Source organism: Oncorhynchus kisutch, linkage group LG3 (genome assembly GCF_002021735.2).
Source record: "Oncorhynchus kisutch isolate 150728-3 linkage group LG3, Okis_V2, whole genome shotgun sequence".
Lineage (NCBI taxonomy): Eukaryota > Metazoa > Chordata > Actinopteri > Salmoniformes > Salmonidae > Oncorhynchus > Oncorhynchus kisutch.
In genome coordinates this window covers 38,240,638-38,261,406 of record NC_034176.2, presented here as the reverse complement: position 1 = coordinate 38,261,406, position 20,769 = coordinate 38,240,638, and the positions used below count along the sequence as shown (strand labels likewise).

The 20,769-nt window shown below is 42.8% G+C and overlaps 1 protein-coding gene across 2 annotated transcripts in view; it reads left to right on the top strand.

Annotated features, from left to right (window-relative positions):
* Positions 1-1,482: 1,482 nt before the first annotated feature.
* The window catches only part of LOC109882399 (lysyl oxidase homolog 2B), a 67,241-nt gene continuing 47,954 nt past the window's right edge, over positions 1,483-20,769 (top strand). The window contains exons 1-3 of one of the 2 annotated variants that reach the window (XM_020474504.2): positions 1,483-1,641; positions 9,833-10,201; positions 10,673-10,848. In XM_020474504.2, the coding sequence (XP_020330093.1) occupies positions 9,841-10,201; positions 10,673-10,848 (537 nt within the window). In that variant the 5' untranslated portion in view covers positions 1,483-1,641; positions 9,833-9,840. Of the gene's footprint in view, positions 1,642-9,799; positions 10,202-10,672; positions 10,849-20,769 lie in introns of both variants that reach the window. The other variant, XM_020474499.2, reaches the window with a different exon arrangement.

Below are 20,769 nucleotides of genomic sequence, written 5' to 3'. Positions count from 1 at the left end.
AGATTTGTACCTTGTCAGCTCAGGGATTTGAACTTGCAACCTTTACTAGTCCAACGCTCTAACCACTAGGCTAAGCTGCCACCCCGATATCTAGCTGTGTTGACAATATTACAAAAATGTTCAAAGTGTAATTCTTCAGAATAACTTCTTTTTCTACAGAAAATGAACTACAAATGGGACACAGCCATATGCCAACCTGCCACCTGAGGCATTGGTAGCCAACTCGTTAGGAGTCTTGATTGTAGCCTTTGGATTGGCCGTTCTGAAGATGCTCTCCAATCAGAAATGGAAGCGACCAGAGCCTACAAGTGAGGACATGAGCTACAGGGTGAGTGCAACAAACCTGATGTCATGTTGCCAAGTCGGATGTCCTGACCAATATATATGATGTGTAATAGACAAATCATATTTTTCCAACACTGCATGCGGATATAGCTGTAACATATTTAATGCTGTTTATATGTACAGTACTGTATTGAAAGACTTGTGAACCAACCCTACTTCCTCTCCAACAGATTCATTATTTGAATGACATTTTAGAAGCTACGTTATATCCCTATTCTATATACAGACTGGGTGAACATTTATTCACTGATGTCTTCAACTCCTTTATGTAATCTTTTGAAACATACTTCAACGTTTCCACATGCAGTCACTGCTTCAAGACAACAGCTGATAGAGAAAAGAGAGGAGGCTTCAAACATGCTCTCACCTGCTAATCGTACTCCGCAAGCTATCCATCACTGTTATCTGCCCTTGCTGGATTCCAATGTTCCCTTAATCAAATGATGAGATGCTGAATGTACTAGCCACTGCCAGGACAGTATTGTAAGCAATAATATATGTCCCAACCAGATTTGTATATTTACAAAAGAGTGGATTTGACATTGCTGCCTTGTTTTTACATGAATAAAACAAATAAATGAATATTATGTACCCAAATAAATGACTGTTTCTGCATTTCTTTGTGACTGCCATTGCTGTTGGGCATGGCATTTAGGCTAGTCTCATCATTAAAGCTAATCTGGGATTTGAGAATCTGTTCAATAATTTATATTGACCATTCAATATGTGGCCATGCAAACGATCAATATGTTGTGTTCTTTTGTGGCAATGAAAACTACAGCTGCTGTGGGCCTATTCAAGAAATACACATTTAACATGATGGCTATATCATTTGCACATGGTGGAGGCAGTTTATCAAGGATCAGTACAAAGAGTAACTGTCAGATGCTGTCGCGGACTAAATGGCCAAACTCATGATAACCAATGTACCAATGTGTCACCAATGTGTCACAAAATCAGAGTTGTTGAGCTGCATTTTGCTGTCCTTGCTGTCGTCCCAGTGTCGCTCCAAATATCCAGGAATTACGGCTATTCCACTTCCAGCGCTCACTGCTCAGGCCATCGGTGAGGTCATTTCAGCAGTGGGCGTAACTGGGCAGATCCACAAGGCATAACTTTTGTCGGAAGCGGCATTGAAATTGCAAGGGGGAGTGAAAGTTTAGAAACCATCCGAAAATCACGTAGCAATCCTAATCCCTGGGGAGTAAAAATATACATTCGTGACTTGGGCATCAGATCAGGCAGCCATATATAGTCTTCAACGGGATCAAGATAATTTTTTGATAATCGTCTGTGGTGAGAGCTTCTTTTGGAAATAACTTGAAAATTGTGTTAATGAAACAGTTACTAAAGGATATTACTGGAAAAATGTGCTTGATATGCTATATGGTCTTTGTGCTTCTTATTAAATTTAAGCAACTTTGGCTACTTGTTCATATATGCCACGTATAACCAAATGCACTCTGATTTCATGTTGATAATGACATTTGGTTGTTAACGGTTTCTATGTCTAGACTTTTGTATTTGTAAAATTGATTGTAGACGATAATGAGAATACATCGCAGTCTGTTTCGCAATGTTCACAAATAAGGATGCAAGCATATTGTGGGAACGCTGATAATATTTATGCCAGGAATGGATAGTTGTGGGATTTGTGAGATGAAAGGTGCACAGTATTCAACCACAGTTTAGTTGAAGTTACTTGGGGCGAGAGAAACAAAATGCCTCTGCTTTTGTGGACACTGATCTTACTGATTTCTCACATGATGATGTGTGATTGCAGTCTCTATAGCCTATAGTGGTTGTGTAATTAGGTTGCAGAGAATGTTAGTTAAATGGCATACCTATGTATTATTACCTGGATGTGCTGTTCTGTGCTATAAATCAATGCCATGTGCCAGGAGTTCTCTGGCTTGATTCTAGTTTACTGTATTGTCCTTGAAGGAACAGTGAATAACTATTCAAGTTGATGGTTTGGTTAACTTTGGTACACATTCTATGAGCTGCCTGTATGTAATGCATTTATAGCGTCTTCTCTCACCATCCCATAGCGCACGATAAGACTCTTTTCAGTGCTTCTATAATTATCCAGTTAGTTCTACACATTATAATGGCCTGAGCACAGGTATTGGGAAGGCTCCAACTCTTTCTGACCTGACATATTGAACCCGGAACCACCACCGTATGACCTAGATGCCCTATGGCGACGAGTCAGTGGAAATTGTGTCTAACATTCTCGAGTGGAAAAATGACTAGTAAAAACTAGTGGCCATTTTTTTTTATGTCTCCGCATAGATTTAATGTTGTCTTTCTTGTGAAAGAAGCGTTCTAGGTGGTTGATGGATGCTGCTGTGTTTAGTTTATCTGCCTGCACATATTGGTTTCCACTGAAGACCAAATGGAGGCAGAGCTTCCTGGATACCTTGCTTTGTTTGGCGGAAGCTAAATGACTTCTGTTTGATCCAAGGGGTCACCATTTCATGGGGTGGGCCATCTTGTACTTTTGAATCTTTACCTTACATTTGCGCTAGGAATGTGTTTTGTGATACTGTACTGCACTCCACTTTGAGCCCTTAAATCTTTGAGTGCTGAAGCAGGATGGAATTTCAATTTAAGATCTGGTCATACATCTTAGATCCCAGATGACATTTGTCATAAAGTACTGTAGCTTCTGTGTGTATCTTATCCATGTGGTTTAATGAAAACATTAGAATGGTTATTAGGCTGTGAGGAGATGCAGACCCTGTGGGCTTGACTTTGTAACGTCTATGTTTTGTAACTTGTGTAACCAACTGCCCACGTTACATTGAAGAAAATAGAAAGATGCTGGAAAATGGAAAGATCCAACCCCCACTGCCAGACATACATAGCCTTTAGTTTACATCACTTGAAAGCCACTATATTGTTGAATTGCTTAATGCCTTGTGTGAAATGTTGCTGCAGTCTTAAAAGGAGTTATGCTTAAAAAAAATCAGGAATCAAGGTAAGACCCAAGTACAGACTGTGTGAAGTAGCAATGTTTATTGCAACGACAGGGACAGGCAAACGACAGGTCAAGGCAGGCAGGGGTCGAATAACAAGTAACAGTCTCAACGTCAACAGTGAAGAGGCGACTCCGGGATGCTGGCTTTCGAGGCAGAGTTGCAAAGAAAAAGCCATATCTCAGACTGGCCAATAAAAATAAAATATTAAGATGGGCAAAAGAGCACAGACACTGGACAGAGGAACTCTGCCTAGAAGGCCAGCATCCCGGAGTCACCTCTTCACTGTTGACGTTGAGACTGGTGTTCTGCGGGTACAATTTAAGGAAGATTCCAGTTGAGGACTTGTGAGGGGTCTGTTTCTCAATCTAGACACTCTAATGTACTTGTCCTCTTGCTCAGTTGTGCACCAGGGCCTCCCACTCCTCTTTCTATTCTGGTTAGGGCCAGTTTGCGCTGTTCTGTGAAAGGAGTAGTACACAGCGTTGTACGAGATCTTCAGTTTCTTGGCAATTTCTTGCATGGAATAGCCTTAATTTCTCACAAGAATAGACTGGCGAGTTTCAGAAAAATGGTTTAAAAAGGTATATTCTTTGTAAATTATATCATAAATAGGACTGGTGGAGTTACAGTATGTCACACATACAGCTAACAAAAACATATGGAAATGTCTGCTCTACTCAAAATTATAACCAACTAATTGCAGCATTACAGCAAAAATTGAAGAGGCAAGAGGTCTGATGAGTACAAATGTAAAGAACTTGTCTGTCAGCCCTCCATTAAAGACCAAAATTGACTATAGAAAATTGTAATAAATAAAAAAGTATACCATTTTAACTTAAGGACCAAGAAATTGACAGCTGTCCCATATAGATTTCTCAGAATAAGAATAGATTTACGAGTTTCAGAAGAAAGTCTTTGTTTCTGGCCATTTTGAGCCTGTAATCGAACCCACAAATGCTAATGCTCAACTACTCTAAAGAAGGCCAGCTTTATTGCTTCTTTAATCAGAACAACAGTTTTCAGCTGTGCTAACATAATTGTAAAAGGGTTTTCTAATGATCAATTAGCCTTTTAAAATGATAAACTTGTATTAGCTAACAGAGCGTGCCATTGGAACATAGGAGTGATGGTTGCTGATAATGGGCCTCTGTACACCTATGTAGATATTCCATAAAAATCTGCCGGTTTCCAGCTACAATAGTCATTTACAACATTATCAATGTCTACACTGTATTTCTGATCAATTTGATGTTATTTTAATGGATAAAAAAATGAGCTTTTCTTTCAAAAACAATTAAATTTCTAAGTGACCCCAAACTTTTGAACGGTAGTGTAAATCAATGTTTTTCTCTGTGACTTCATGCCACATGACATCCTGCCATGATTGACCAGAGCGGAGTAATAGTTTGTTGTTGTTGTTAAGCCGGGTGATTGGCTATGAGTAGACATAGATTTTTTTTAAACACCTCCTCTATGATATGGCATGCTAATACTTTTAGTCTACATTTATTTTCATCCAAACAGCTTTTCTCCAAAGCCTACACTTGGCCACCTGAACTATGGAGCAAATTAAAATACGGGTGCAAACCTATGTTTTTGCACCTCCACTTTTTTAACCAGAAAGTGTACATAATCCATTGGATAATTGGTAAATGTTCACTTGTTTTTTTTTAGCTAGTCTGTATTAAAAATACGATATATACAGTGCAGACCCCTTGACTTTTTCCACATTTTGTTCAGTTACATCAATCTACACACAAAGTAATTTTTGTTATTTAAAATAAATAAATAATCGTTTACATAAGTGTTCAAATCCTTTCCTTTGAGACTCGGAATTGAGCTCAGGTGCAACCTGTTTCAATTGATCATCCTTGAGATGTTTCTACAACTTGATTGGAGTCCACCTGTGGTAAATTCAATTGATTGGACATGATTTGGAAAGGCACACACCTGTCTATATAAGGTCTCACAGTTGGCAGTGCATGTCAGAGCAAAAACCAAGCCATGAGGTTGAAGGAACTACCTAGACTCTTCCTAGAGCTGGCCGCCCGGCCAAACTGAGCAATCGTGGGAGGAGGGCCTTGGTCAGGGAGGTGTCCAAGAACCCGATGATCACTCTGACAGAGCTCCAGAGTTCCTCTGTGGAGATGGGAGAACCTTCCAGAAGGACAACCATCTCTGCAGCACTCTACCAATCAGGCCTTTATGGTAGAGTGACCAGACGGAAGCCACTCCACAGTAAAAGGCACATGACAGCCTGCTTGGAGTTTGCAAAAAGGCACCTAAAGGACTCTCAGACCATGAGAAACAAGATGCTCTGGTCTGATGAAACCAAGACTGAACTCTTTGGCCTGAATTCCAAGCGTCACGTCTGGAGAAAACCTGGCACCATCCCTACGGTGAAGCATGGTGGTGGCAGCATCATGCCGGGGCGATGTTTTTCAGTGGCAGGGACTGGGAGACTAGTCAGGATCGAGGGAAAGATGAATGGAGCAAAGTGCAGAGAGATCATTGATGAAAACCTGTCCAGAGCACTCAGGACCTCAAACTGGGGTGAAGGTTCACCTTCCAACAGGACAATAACCCTAAGCACACAGCCAAGACAACGCAGGAGTGGCTTTGGGACAGGTCTCTGAATGTCCATGAGTGGCCCAGCCAGAGCTCGGACTTGAATCCAATCAAACATCTCTGGAGAGACCTGAAAATAGCTGTGCAGTGACGCTCCCTATCCATCCTGACAGAGAGGATCTGCAGAGAAGAATGGGAGAATCTCCCCAAATACAGGTCTGCCATGCTTGTAGCGTCATGCCCAAGAAGAGTCGAGGCTGTAATCACTGCCAAAGGTGCTTCAACAAAGTACTGAGTAAAGGGTCTGAATACTTATGTAAATGTGATATTTTCTGGCTTTATTTTTAATACATTTGCCAAAATATAAAAAATAATGGGATATTGTGTGTAGATTGATGAGGGAAAAAAACAATTTAATACATTTTAGAATAAGGCTGAAATGTAACAAAATGTTGAAATAGTCATATAAATCTACGTAACTGAAGGGATTTGGTCCAATTTAGCAGAGTAAGAGTACAAGTACAGTCCACAGAGAGAACTAGAAAAGTACTAGTTCCTCCCAAAAACGTTAATTGCAGTGGGGTAAATCAGGGTCACACGGAGTGATTCTTGGTAGTCTTAAACAAATCTACTTTGAAACATAAGTATACAATTGTTTTCTTAGCAAAGAGCATTTTCTCAAGCAAGTATTTTGCTAGGATGTCTTGATGTGGTTTCAGTGGAGAGGGGAAACTTGATAATTTGCTGCTATTGGCAGAGAGGTTTCGAAGTCTTTTCTTATTGGTCTATTAACTCATTTACTGCATGGTGTCACCATGGAAGGCCAAAATTCCCTCCCACCAAAACAAGCTGAAATTTCTGTCGGTCTTTTCAAATAGCTCTTATACTAAAGGGGCATTATTATCATGTTCACAATTTTACAGTAAGTTTAAAATCACATGTGCCGAATACAACAGGTGTAGTAGACCTTACAGTGAAATGCTTACTTACGAGCCCCTAACCAACAATGCAGTTAAAAAAATACGGATAAGAATAAGAAATACAAGTATTTAAAGAGCAGCAGTAAAATAACAGTAACGAGACTATATACAGGAGGTTACCGGTACAGAGTCAATGTGCAGGGGCACCGGTTAGTTGAGGTAATATGTACATGTAGGTAGAGGATTTAAAGTGACAATGCATAGATGATAACAACAGCAGAGAGTAGCAGTGATGTAAAAGAGGAGGGGGGGGGGGGGGGGTGCAAATAGGCTCAGTAGCCATTTGATTAGGTGTTCAGGAGTCTTGTGGCTTGGGGGTAGAAGCTGTTTAGAAGCCTCTTGGACCGAGACTTGGCGTTCCGGTACCGCTTGCCATGTAGTAGCAGAGAACAGTCTATGACTAGGGTGGCTGGAGGTTTTTTAAACAATTATTTGGGCCTTCCTCTGACACTGCCTGGTATAGAGGTCCTGGATGGCAGGAAGCTTGGCCCCAGTTGCGGTCGGAGACCGAGCAGTTGCCATACCAGGCAGTGATACAACAAGTCAGGGTGCTCTTGATGGTGCAGCTGTAGAACCTTTTGAGGATCTGAGGACCCATGCCAAATCTTTTCAGTCTCCTGAGGGGGAATAGGTTTTGTCGTGCCCTCTTCACGACTGTCTTGCAGTGCTTGGACCATGTTAGTTTGTTGGTGATGTGGACACCAAGGAACTTGAAGCTCTCAACCTGCTCCACTGCAGCCCCGTCGATGAGAATGGGGGCGTGCTCGGTCCTCTTTTTCCTGTAGTCCACAATCATCTCCTTTGTCTTAATCACGTTTAGGGAGAGGTTGTTGTCCTGACACCACACGGCCAGGTCTCTGACCTCCTCACCATAGGCTGTGTTTTCATTGTCAGTGATCATGCAAACACTGTTGTGTCATCGGCAAACTTAATGATGGTGTTGGAGTCGTGCCTGGCCGTGCAGTCATGAGTGAACAGGGAGTACAGGAGGAGACTGAGCACTCACCCCTGAGGGGCACCTGTGTTGAGTATTAGCTTGGCAGATGTGTTTTTACCTACCCTTACCACCTGGGGGCGGCCCATCAGGAAGTCCAGGATTCAGTTGCAGAGGGAGGTGTTTATTCCCAGGGTCCTTAGCTTATTGATAAGCTTGGAGGACACTTTTGTGTTGAACGCTGAGCTGTAGTCAATAAATAACATTCTCACATAGGTGTTCCTTTTGTTCAAGTGGGAAAGGGCAGTGTGGAGTGCAATAGAAATGGCATCATCTGTGGATCTTTTGGGGCGGTATGCCAATTGGAGTGGGTCTAGGGTTTCTGGGATATTGGTGTTGATGTGAACCATGACCAGCCTTTCAAAGCACCTCATGGCTAGAGATGTGAGTGCTACAGGTCGGTAGTCATTTAGGGGGGTTACCTTAGTGTTCTTGGGCACAGGCACTATGGTGGTCTGCTTAAAACATGTTGGCATTACAGATACGGACAGGGAGAGGTTGAAAATGTCAGTGAAGACACTTGCTAGTTGATCAGCGCATGCTAGCAGTATACGTCCTGGTCATCCGTCTGGCCCTGCAGCCTTGTGAATATTGACCTGTTTAAAGGTCTTACTCACATTGGCTGTGGAGAGCGTGATCACACAGTCTTCCAGGACAGCTGGTGCTCTCATGCATGTTTAAGTGTTATTTGCCTCGAAGCGAGCATAGAAGTAGTATAGCTCGTCTGGTAGGCTCGTGTCACTGGGCAGCTCTCGGCTGTGCTTCTCTTTGTTGTCTGTAATGGTTTGCAAGCCCTGCCACATCTGACGAGCGTCAGAGCTGGTGCAGTACGATTCGATCTTAGTCCTGTATTGACGCTTTGCCTGTTTGATGGTTCGTCGGAGTGCATTGCAGGATTTCTTATAAGCTTCAGGGTTAGAGTCCCACTCCTTGAAATCGTCAGCTCTGGCCTTTCGCTCGGTGCGGTTGTTGCCTTTAATCCATGGCTTCTGGTTGGGGTATGTACGTATGGTCACTGTGGGGATGACGTTATCAATGCACTTATTGATGAAGCCAATGACTGATGTGGTGTACTCCTCAATGCCATCGGAGGAATACAAGAACATATTCCAGTCTGTGCTGGCAAAACAGTCCTGTAGCTTAGCATCTGCTTCAACTGACCACTTTTTTTATTGATCTAGTCACTGGTGCTTCCTGCTTTAATTTTTGCTTGTAAGCAGTAGTTAGGAGGATATAATTATGGTCAGATTTGCCAAATGGAGGGAGAGGGAGAGCTTTGTCTGTATCTCTGTGTGTGGAGTAAAGGTGGTCCACACACATAGTGTGGAAATATATATAAAACACAGCACAATCCAGTTTTTGATTGCAATGGGCCTTTAAGTACATGTAATGCGTTACTTGTAGCGCGTCACTAACCCACCTCCGCTTGTTAGCTTTAAAAGTGGTTAGTAGCTGTGACTGCTTGCTGACAGTGAATGCCGAGCTATTCAGAGGCTAAATACACTGCAAGCATAATTTTACCTGGTTCCTTTGAAGCAATTGTAATGACAGTCCACCACAACACACCCGAGTGTCTCCTGATTAGCAAGGGGTAGTCTGTGTTTAATTTCATTGCGTTTTTAAAAACACAGTTTGAGATCATTGTGAGTGGATTTTGCCAGTGGTTTGAGTGGTGAATTGGACTTTCTGGGAAAATGTTGTCCGAGATTGCAACAGTAACCAAGAGGGGCTTAGAGAAGGGTCAATTGGCGTTACTGTAATTCTTTGAATGTAGGTGAAGCACTTGCTGCCCTTGTTAATCTCCTTTGCTGCAATCCTGAATTCCAAACCCCCAGGCAGTCTCCCTGTGAAAAACCATATGACAAAGTAGCCAAAGGAATTTTAAATGGGTAATGTTATTTTCCTCATCTCTGCCTACTCTCCCATAGATAACCTCTTCTGTCTACTGTCTGACTTGACAGACACCACCATGCTGGCCGCCTGGTCGCTCCCCTGCTGCTTCACCATCCTGTTGGGCCTGTTAGAACTGTGCCGGGCCCAGTACGAACACCTAGGCTACCCACACGGCTATCCACAGGGCTACCCAGAGCCTGAGCAGGAGCAGTACAGTGCCCCGGAGCTGCCACCTGACACACCCAGGATACAGCTGCGTTTGGCAGGGGACAAGCGCAAGCACAACGAGGGGCGCGTGGAGGTTTTCTATGATGGCGAGTGGGGCACAGTCTGTGATGATGACTTCTCCATCCATTCTGCCCAGGTGGTGTGCAGGGAGTTGGGCTACCTGGAGGCTGTCTCCTGGTTTCCGTCCTCTAAATATGGGAAAGGAGAGGGTAAGATGTCCGTTATTGCACTTCAAACCTTTATATGTGTAATGATAAGGGGAAATAATTGACTATTTTAAGGGATGTTTTTTTATTGGCCAGGATTAACCAATTTTCCCAGTGAAACTTTTCAATAGGCCATTTGGATTTATGTTTATTCTGACATATTTCACTGACAGGCCGGCTTTTCCATGAATAAATGCTGGATGTTTTGGATTACCGGTAGTGCTCTTTGTCAACGTTCTGACTCAACTTTTACCGAAATGAACAAGGCACATCTGTAGCTTAGATCGGTTAGAGATAAGGTAGCCAGTGTACAATCTCAGCAGCATATTTGCTGTCAGTGTCCAGTCCACTTTTCCAAAGTCGCTTGGCTGTTTGACCACGCTAGCTACAACTGGTCAGGTGAAAGAAAGATTTATCCCTACAGAGTTATTTTTGATATATCCACAGTGTGTTCAGAATCCTGATGTTTTTCAGGACGCATCTGGTTTGACAATGTCCAGTGCACTGGAAAAGAGAAGACCCTGGCACTGTGCACCTCCAACGGGATTGGTGTGTCCGACTGCAAGCACACAGAGGACGTAGGTGTGGTGTGCAGCGACAAAAGGATCCCCGGATTTAAATTCATCAACACCATGGCCAATAATGTGCAGGTAAACAATCTACCTTCTATAAAGCCTGCCTTAGTTAGACACAAAGGGGTGGGTTCCTAGACACAGATTAAGGCTAATCCTAGTCAGAAAAAGGACTAGGTTTAATCTGTGTTCAGGAAACGGCCCCATAGACACTTGACTTTGGTTGACGTTGTTGACTGACATTTTTACACTGGGCCAGAACATTTGGTTCCTGACTGCTCCTCAGAGAAATCCCTCACAGCTGGTTTTATTGAGCTGTTCTGTGCAGAGTGAAGACACACATTTTGACAGCATCTAAGTATTACGTACATGTGGCTTTCAAAAAAAGTGAATAGTCAAGCCAAAACTAAATTGTGAACCCAAAATGATGACTTTACAGTCATGTGCACTAGCCCACGTGAAGTTTTTCAAAGAAAGTGAGGCTACTGGTAACTAACTAAATAAGTAATCATAGGTCTTGCACTCACAACTGTCAGTGTAATACTGCTGGGCTCTTAAAGGCTTCATTGCGCACCTCATGGAAGTATGTCCTACAAGCCTACAGCTAATTGCAGAGTGTTATCTTGCTGTTCTGCTCACTCTGCAGGCCCTCGAGTTCACATACCAATCTTATGAGGGGAGTGCAGACCAGAGCTCTGAGTTTCAGCTCAAACCACAAGTTTCCATTTTTAAAATGTCTCTGAAATCAAGTGATGACAGACAGCACTTTAGAGTAACAGCTGGATGCCTCAGGGTGATTCTGGGGTTTTTTGTGCATTGAAAAATATGCACATCCAACATCCAAATATTCACATCAGGTGCAGGACAGAAGAACAGATCAAAGAAAAAAGAAATGTCCTTAACTCTGGCATGCTCACTTGGTGATTTAATCAGAAGCATTTTTTGTGGGGGGGGGGGGGGGTCTTAACTGACTTGCCTACTTAGAGGTTAAATAATAAAACAAAAACAACAGCAGCTGCATAGTCTTAGCCTGGCCTACTATGTGCCCTGTCCCTCTGGCCAAGGTAAACGAAGAGGTAACATAGTGTATTTATAGTCCATTTGTTTGTCAGAAAATGTAAATGGGATCAAATTTGGTTTATTTTCAAACTTGGGCTGACTAGGCTACCTAGACTTTTTCAATCCAAAATCATTAACTGGAATTAGTCAATAAACACAATAGCTGACATAGACTGTGAGATCATTTTGAATTAGGCTTACAGTTGTTTAGGGCCGGACTACACGATGCAAACCTACATAAATCAAGCTCAGCCGTGTGAGTTTTATTGTCTAATCATGTTGCTTTCTCTGTGTTTGTAGTAATAAACAATTAACAAGTTTGACAGAATTTTCATCCTCCCCAAGGCCAGGAGTTTTTCTAGGAGTTTTTTTTTTAACCATGTGACCTGATTAAAAAAATCTGGTTCTATCATATCCCATATTAAACCTTCTTACAACAGATTAATCACGTCATACCGTATAAGGTTTTACCTGGTGAGGTTACCAGATAAGGAAGAACTACGGGCCCCAGACGTTTTTGTCCGCCACACCACTCTGGGACCTGTGATGCCACCTCTGATAGAGATAATAATGATCCAGAGAGCAGTGCTGTAGAGTACAAGACGTATAGACTCAGCCCTTTGTGATCTCTCCAGCTGTGATATTTACTGAGAGAATATCAGACTCAGCTTTTCCATTCACTAAGACATGGGGCATGTGTGGCTAGCTCCACACAGAAGCTCTGTGAAACACAGCCAGGCTTAGGCAAAGCCCTCCACACAGATTCCAAATGGCATCCTATTCCCTATGTAGTGTATTATTTTTGACCAGGACTCATAGGGCTCTGTTCAAAAGTAGTGCACTGTGTTGGGAATAGGATGCCATTTGGGGTGCAAACACAGCCTTAATGGAGACTTTACCTTTTAATCTGGAAATGGTCATCTGGTGGTGACTCACAGCTGCAGGTTGAGGTTACACTGGTGTGCGTCCCAAATTGCACTTTGTAGTTAATACGGTGCCATTTGGGACATACATTGTCTAATGTTAGCGATGAGGACAGACTAGTGTGGTTCTGTGGTGGGGGATGATGAGAGAGGTATGGGGATTCAAATTAGGGGCTTTGGCTGAGAACATTTCCGCCCACATTTTAGAGTTTAGAGCAGTGTTCACCAACCTTTTCTGAGTCAAGATCACTTTCCGATTCAAAATGCAAGCCGAGATCTACCGCTCAGATTTTTTTTAAACATGACTTAAAAAACTTAAACCTATGCCACGTTAACCTATTAAAAACAGTTCTGAAGCAATGAGGTTTTTGCAGTAGGTAGGCTATAGGCCCAATACATTATCACTGCATATTGGCTATGGTATAATTGCCCTGCCAATGTTGTTCTTCTCAGACCATTTTGTTATTATATTTAAAAAAAAATGTAGGTATATGATCACACTGGTAATAGAGAATTTGTTGTATTACTTGTGAGGCACAATCATTTGTATTGTTTTATTTGACTGGACTGATGGCCTGCATCTGATGGTCAGTCTGAGAGGAGGGAGGGAAGGAGGGAGAGAGAGAGCAGCGATGAGGCTGCCTCTCACCCAACTCACCGTCCCTCCGCTCTCCCTCCCTTCGCTGAGAAAAGTCTTCCAGTTGATGGCGAAACTCAAGTCGCACTGCATTATTCTGCCTCATGCACCAATTCATGTTGTGTCTCCTATGACCAGACAAAGTTAAATATTCCTCGTGTTAAAAAAAGACACAAGCTGCTAATAATTACACAAGCTTATCGAAAGAATTTACTATACACCAGGCTGCATCACATCCGGCTGTGATTGAGTCCCATAGGGCGCCGCACAATTTGCCCAGCGTCGTCCTGCTTATACGTGTTTTAAAAAGTGTTGACAGTGCTGAATAACAATGTAGACATGAATTACTCTTAAAAACAGCGGCTCTTTGCTGTATTCATTGGGTCTGTCTCTAGTCATGGTTTTAAACGTTTCGAAATCTCACAGTATCAACTTCACTGTGTGCTGGAGGAAACTGTGCCGACACGGAGATCTGAGCTATCTGATTGGCCAGTGGTAGGCCTATAGGTGCGCTTGATTTTCTCTTTGGGTCTGCCGGGTACGCAGAGTTCTACCTTCAGACACATCATATGGTTAAAAATGGGAACACTTCACCTTCCCTGTGCTAGGGCTGCTGAATCAAGGGCAACTACTGCCAACAATGTGAAACAAATATTAAAAAAATGGAAAGGCTTTGTCGGTGGGGGTTTTACAGAAATGTTTGGTGATCGAGTAGGAATGCCTTGGCGATCGACCGGTTGGTGACCACTGGTTTAGAGACACTGTTGCTCTTTCATCGTGGGGCACATGCAATGTCTTAACGACAATAGCTGGCAAGTCAACCACAAAGAAAATGTTTCAAGGAGTTAGAGAGGTGAAACCGGAATCTTGTACGCAGTGCCTTTGGGGGCCCAACGCGAGATTGGGAGCCCCCCCCAAATTGCAGGCAAACCGTTTTAGTGTCCCCCTCTTGGCAGTGGATTTTTTTGTTTTGTTGTGGTGCTCTGTTTTTTTTCCAGGAATTCTAAAAATTTAGTTTAAAAGCAACATTTCCACAATTCTTCACATTTTGCAATGGGGCAGAGAAACATTTGAAGTTTTAAAACTAATTTCCTGCAATTCTACACATTTTGCCATGGGGTGGCGAGATTTTTTTTGCAGTATTAAATCTAATTTCCTGCAGTTCTACACATTTTGACATTATTTATGCCATATTCACATGATATCTGTGTGAGAGTTACTAATAAAATCCCATGGAGGTCAGGGTACCTGAACACATTCCCTGCATGTCCGGTCAGAAATTTGGTGATGATTAGGTGTAGATAGCAGCCGTTTTAATTTTCCGTCCTCATGATGCCATCTGTTTTGTGAGGTGCACCAGTCCCTCCTGCAGCAGAGCACCCTCACAACATGATGCTGCCATCCCCGTGCTTCACAGTTGGGATGGTATTCTTCGGCTTGCAAGCCTCCTCCTTTTCCTCCAATCATAACAATGGTCATTATGGCCAAACAGTTTTATTTTTGTTTCATCAGACCAGAGGCCATTTCTCTAAAAAGTACGATATTTGTCCCCATGTGCAGTTGCAAACCGTAGTCTGAGCGGCCTTTCAGGTTATGTTGATATAGGACTCATTTTACTGTGGCTATAGATACTTTTGTACCTGTTTCCTCCAGCATCTTCACAAGGTCCTTTGCTGTTGTTCTGGGATTGATTTACACTTTTCGCACACAAAGTAAGTACATCTCTAGGCGACAGAACGCGTCTTCTTCCTGAGCGGTATAACGGCTGCGTGGTTCCATGGAGTTTATAATAGCGTACTATTGTTTGTACAGATGAACGTGGTACCTTCAGGTGTTTGGAAATTGCTCCCAAGGATGAGCCAGACCTGTAGAGGTCTACAATGTTTTTCTGAGGTCTTGGCTGATTTCTTTAGATTTTCCCATGATGTCAAGCAAAGAGGCACTAAGTTTGAAGGTAGGCCTTGAAATACATCCATAGGTACCAATTGACTCAAATAATGTCAATTAGCCTATCAGAAACTTATACAACCATGACATAATTTTCTGGAATTTTCCAAGCTGTTTAAAGGCACAATCAACTTAGTGTATGTGGGGCGGCAGGGTAGCCTAGTGGTTAGAGTGTTGGGCTAGTAACCGAAACGTTGCAAGTTTGAGTCCCCGAGCTGACAAGGTACAAATCTGTCGTTCTGCCCCTGAAATAAGTGAAGGTAAAAAATTATGTGAACTTCTGACCCACTGGAATTGTGAAATATTCTATCTGTAAACAGTTGTTGGAAAAATTACTTGTGTCATGCAAAAAGTAGATGTCTTAACCGACTTGCCAAAACGATAGTTTGTTAACAATACATTTGTGTAGTGGTTGAAAAATGAGTTTTAATGACTCCAACCTAAGTGTAGGTAAACTTCCGACTTGAAATGTAAGTATTGAATCTTCTTGAAATGTAATAAGCTGCAGACCATACTATTTACCGATAGAGTTTTAATCCCCCCAAAATTGTATCTGTCTATTTACCACTGCAAATGCTGGTTTACCACCACAGACTGCACTCAACCAGCTGTATAGGGCCATAAGCAAAGAATAAAATGCACACCCAGAGGTGTTGCTTCTCATTGGCTGGTGATTTTAATGCAGGGAAACTGAAATCCGTTTTACCTCATTTTTACCAGCATGTCACCTGTTCATCTACAGGCGACAACTCATCTTTACTCCACACACAGAAACGCATACAAGGCTCTCCCTAGCCCTCCTTTTGTCAAATCTGACCATAACTCTATCCTCTTGATACCTGCTTACAAGCTAAACTCAAAAAGGAAGTACCAGTTACGCGGTCAATACAGAAATGGTCCAATGAATCACAGCCGCAAACTGCCCAGTGATGCGAGCCAACTAGACAAGCTCAATGCCTTCTAGGCTCGCTTCGAGGCAAGCATCACTGAACCATGCATAAGAGCAACAGCTGTTTCAGACAACTGTGTGATCTTGCTCTTCATAGCTGATTGTCCGGTCCTCTGGCAGTCTCTATGGGCTATGGGGGTGCCACAGGGTTAAATTCTCGGGCCGACTCTTCTCTCTGTATATATCGATGATGTTGCTCTTGCTGCGGGCGATTCCCTGATCCACCTCTACGCAGACGACACTATTCTGTATACTTCTGGCCCTTCCTTAGACACTGTGCTATCTAACCTCCAAACGAGCTTCAATGCCATACAACACTCCTTCCGTGGCCTCCAACTGCTCTTAAACGCTAGTAAAACCAAATGCAGGCTTTTCAACCGTTCGCTGCCTGCACCCGCACGCCCGACTAGCATCACCACCCTGGATGGTTCCGACCTAGAATATGTGGACATCTATAAGTACCTAGGTGTCTGGCTAGACTGTAAACTCTCCTTCCAGACTCATATCAAACATCTCCAATCCAAAATCAAATCTAGAATCGGCTTTCCATTTCGCAACACAGCCTCCTTCACTCACGCTGCCAAACTTAACCTAGTAAAACTGACTATCCTACCAATCCTCGACTTCGGCGATGTCATCTACAAAATGGCTTCCAATACTCTACTCAGCAAACTGGATGCAGTTTATCACAGTGCCATCTGCTATGTTAATAAAGCACCTTATACCACCCACCACTGCGACCTGTATGCTCTAATCGGCTGGCCCTCGCTACATATTTGTCACCAGACCCACTGGCTCCAGGTCATCTACAAGTCCATGCTAGGTAAAGCTCCGCCTTATCTCAGTTCACTGGTCACGATGGCAACACCCACCCGTAGCACGCGCTCCAGCAGGTGTATCTCACTGATCATCCCTAAAGCCAACACCTCATTCGGCCGCCTTTCCTTCCAATTCTCTGCTGCCTGTGACTGGAACGAATTGCAAAAATCGTTGAAGTTGGAGACTTTTATCTCCCTCACCAACTTTAAACATCTGCTATCTGAGCAGCTAACCGATCGCTGCAGCTGTACATAGTCCATCAGTAAATAGCCCACCCAATTTACCTACCTCATCCCCATACTGTTTTTATTTATTTACTTTTCTGCACTTTTGCACACCAGTATCTCTACCTGCACATGACCATCTGATCATTTATCACTCCAGTGTTAATCTGCTAAATTGTAATTATTCGCCTACTTTTTTTCCCTACTGTGTTATTGACTTGTTTATTGTTTACTCCATGTGTAACTCTGTGTTGCTGTCTGTTCACCTTGCTATGCTTCATCTTGGCCAGGTCACAGTTGTAAATGAGAACTTGTTCTCAACTAGCCTACCTGGTTAAATAAAGGTAAAATAAAAAAATGTGAGTAATGCCTTTGACCAGGTTAACATTCACAAGGCCACAGGGCTAGATGGATTACCAGGACGCGTACTCAGAGCATGCGTTGACCAGCTGGAAAGTGTCTTCACTGACATTTTCCACCTCTCCCTGACCCAGTCTGTAATAGCTACATTTTCCAAGCAGACCACCATAGTCACTGTGCCCAAGAAAGCTAAGGTAACCTGTCTAAATTAGTTTCGCCCCGTAGCACTCACATCTGTAGCCATGAAATGCGTTTAAAGGCTGTTCATGGCTCACATCAACACCCAGACACTGGACCCACTCCAATTCGCATACCACCCCAACAGATCCACAGATAATGCAATCTTTATTGCACTCCACATTACCCTCTCCCACCTGGACAAGAGGAGCACCTATGTAAGAATGCTGTTATTTGACCACAGCTCAGCATTCAACACCATAGTGCCCCCCAAGCTCATCACTAGATTCAGGACCCTGGGACTGAACACCTCTGCAACTGAATCCTCAGCTTCCTGATGGGTCCGATCCCAGATGGTGAGAGTAGGCAACAACACACCTGCCACGCTGACCCTCAACACGGGGGCCCTTCAGGTGCGTGATTAGTCCCTTCTTGTACTCCCTGTTCACCCACTACTACGTGGCCGCGCACGACTCCAACACCATCATTACGTTTGCTGACGACACGATGGTGGTAGGCCTGATGACTGAGACTGCCAGGACAACAACCTCTCTGCAAGACAAAGAAGCATGTGACAAATAACATTTGATTTGATCCAGTGCTCCTCTGAGAAGTCACTGTTTGCTTTCCGTTAAGACTTATTAAATAGGAATCCATTTTCTGTTTATTTTCCATTTATCATACACAATTATTTTCAGCTATAGTCACAGCTATATACTTTGGGGACAGTATATAAAGATTAGTGCCATAAAAACTCCTGTCCTACTCCATAATCCTTCGGAATGTATCCTCTCACTGCCGTTCAGCTTTTACTGTAGATGATTTAGAGGTGGAGTTTGTGTTTGTGGGGATGTCTGACCTGTGATCAAGCACATGCATTACATTCTGCTCCAACCAGATTTAACATTGAACATTCCTCTGTGTTTATGAAAGGTCATTCTTGGCTATGTACATTTCCTAGCTGGCTTACCATTGGGCTGCATTTATCAATGCAGACTTTATGTACACACCAATGTGTTCTGTTGCAGTAGCAATTTAGGAAACATTTGAGATGCATTCATTGCCTGCACTCTGCATCCGACATGGAACAAACAGGGTACTGTGGGCTACTAGAAGCTAGAAGGAATACAGCCTGAAAGAAGTGTATTCTTGGTTGTTCAAATATGTGGGCTCAATTGAACGTCAGCTATTGAAACATCCCCCGGAGAGGTGGTTGATTGAGGTTTATTGAAGGAAGTAATATATAGTAAAAGTAAGGTGTGATGGTGGTTCATAAATGAGTATTTTTGTTGTAGTTAGATGATTTATGTGGTAACATGCCTTGAAACAACCTTGTTCTACTTCAATGTATTTACTTCCATTTGTTTTTGCTCCTTTGGTTTGGAGGAATCTCCTACCATGCATCTCCTCCTACATGAGCTGGGGCTGGGAAGCTGGGAGGCTAGGTGGAGGCAGGGCTACTGTGGCAGACAGGTCAAATCTGTCCTAATGTTAATTGGGATTGAATGCTATATTATTTCTCTCCCCTTGTCTCTATCTGTCCTGTCTGTCCTGTCTGTCCTGTCTGTCCTGTCTGTCCTGTCTGTCTGTCTGTCTGTCTGTCTGTCTGTCTGTCTGTCTGTCTGTCTGTCTGTCTGTCTGTCTGTCTGTCTGTCTGTCTGGTCTGGTCTGGTCTGGTCTGGTCTGGTCTGGTCTGGTCTGTCCAACTGACCGACCGACTCACTCACTCAATACAAAGTCTCTGTTTCTCCCAAAGCAATAGTTTCCATCTTCCTTACCTCAGTTTTTCCCCTCAGGCTTAAGCTCAAACCATTCACTTTTTCCTCTGTAAACCTCTGGCCATGTCATCATAGTAGGGTTCTGTAAAGTGTAATGTCAAGCCTAATAGGAATGGCACTATGAACTTGACTAACTTGAAAAAGTCATTTGACATTTGAATTTGAACAACTGAATTAACTTCTCACATAACTGATGGGTAGCTCTCTGGCCACGTAACAACAATGAAATGTCTACACCCCAGTGCACTGCATTACCCACAATACAATTCAACTGAATAGGATGTTTAGTTTATCCTCTGAAATACACAGTCTAAAATGTAGCCCTTAGTCTCTTACAACTCATAGCTGTGGAAATCAAGATTCATTTTTACAGTCAATGTGTGAGTTTGTGCCAGTGTGGCACAAACCATGAACTTCTGTGTCTAATTTATAAATGCCACAAGGTAATAGTTAAGGACATTTTCTTCCAATTGAAGTAGTTTATCTATGATTTATCTCAGATTCAACTACAAATAATAATTGCCTTATATCTTTCGGCCAAATAAGTCAAACTGTAGTTTTTCAGGATTTGTAAGTTTTGTGGAACATCTGTTTCCACTTTGTCAACAAAGGCGCTTTTAATGTTTTCTAAGGAGCATGAACAAGTGAAACAGAGACGTGAGGTAAATTGTCTGCACTGCCACATCATAAACACTGTTTCTGGAAAGAACAAATCATCTATTTGTGTTGTGGCTCACAGAATAATCAGCACCCAACAGTGCTGGTCTGGTCAGCACAGCACATGTGATCTTGAAACAGATGCAGTAAGCCCAGGGAGGGGAAAACTTGATCCTAGGAAGTCACTTTAGCTCAATACTGTTGTGATGTTCTAGAGAAATGATTTGTTCTCTCACTTGGAATGTCTATGTAACCCCGTTTCACAAGGATATTTGGTGATTTCTGTAAGAAGTCAATGGAGTTCAGGGTCTCTATTGGAACCATGTGCTGCAGGCTCCATTGCCATTGTTTTTGCTGGCATTGGCACTGTGTTTTGGTGGAGGCTTGAGGTTACAGTCTGGCCTGAGATGATGAGAAGTAGGATAATTGAAGATTACACACTAAGTCACACCATTGTCTAATTGCTCCA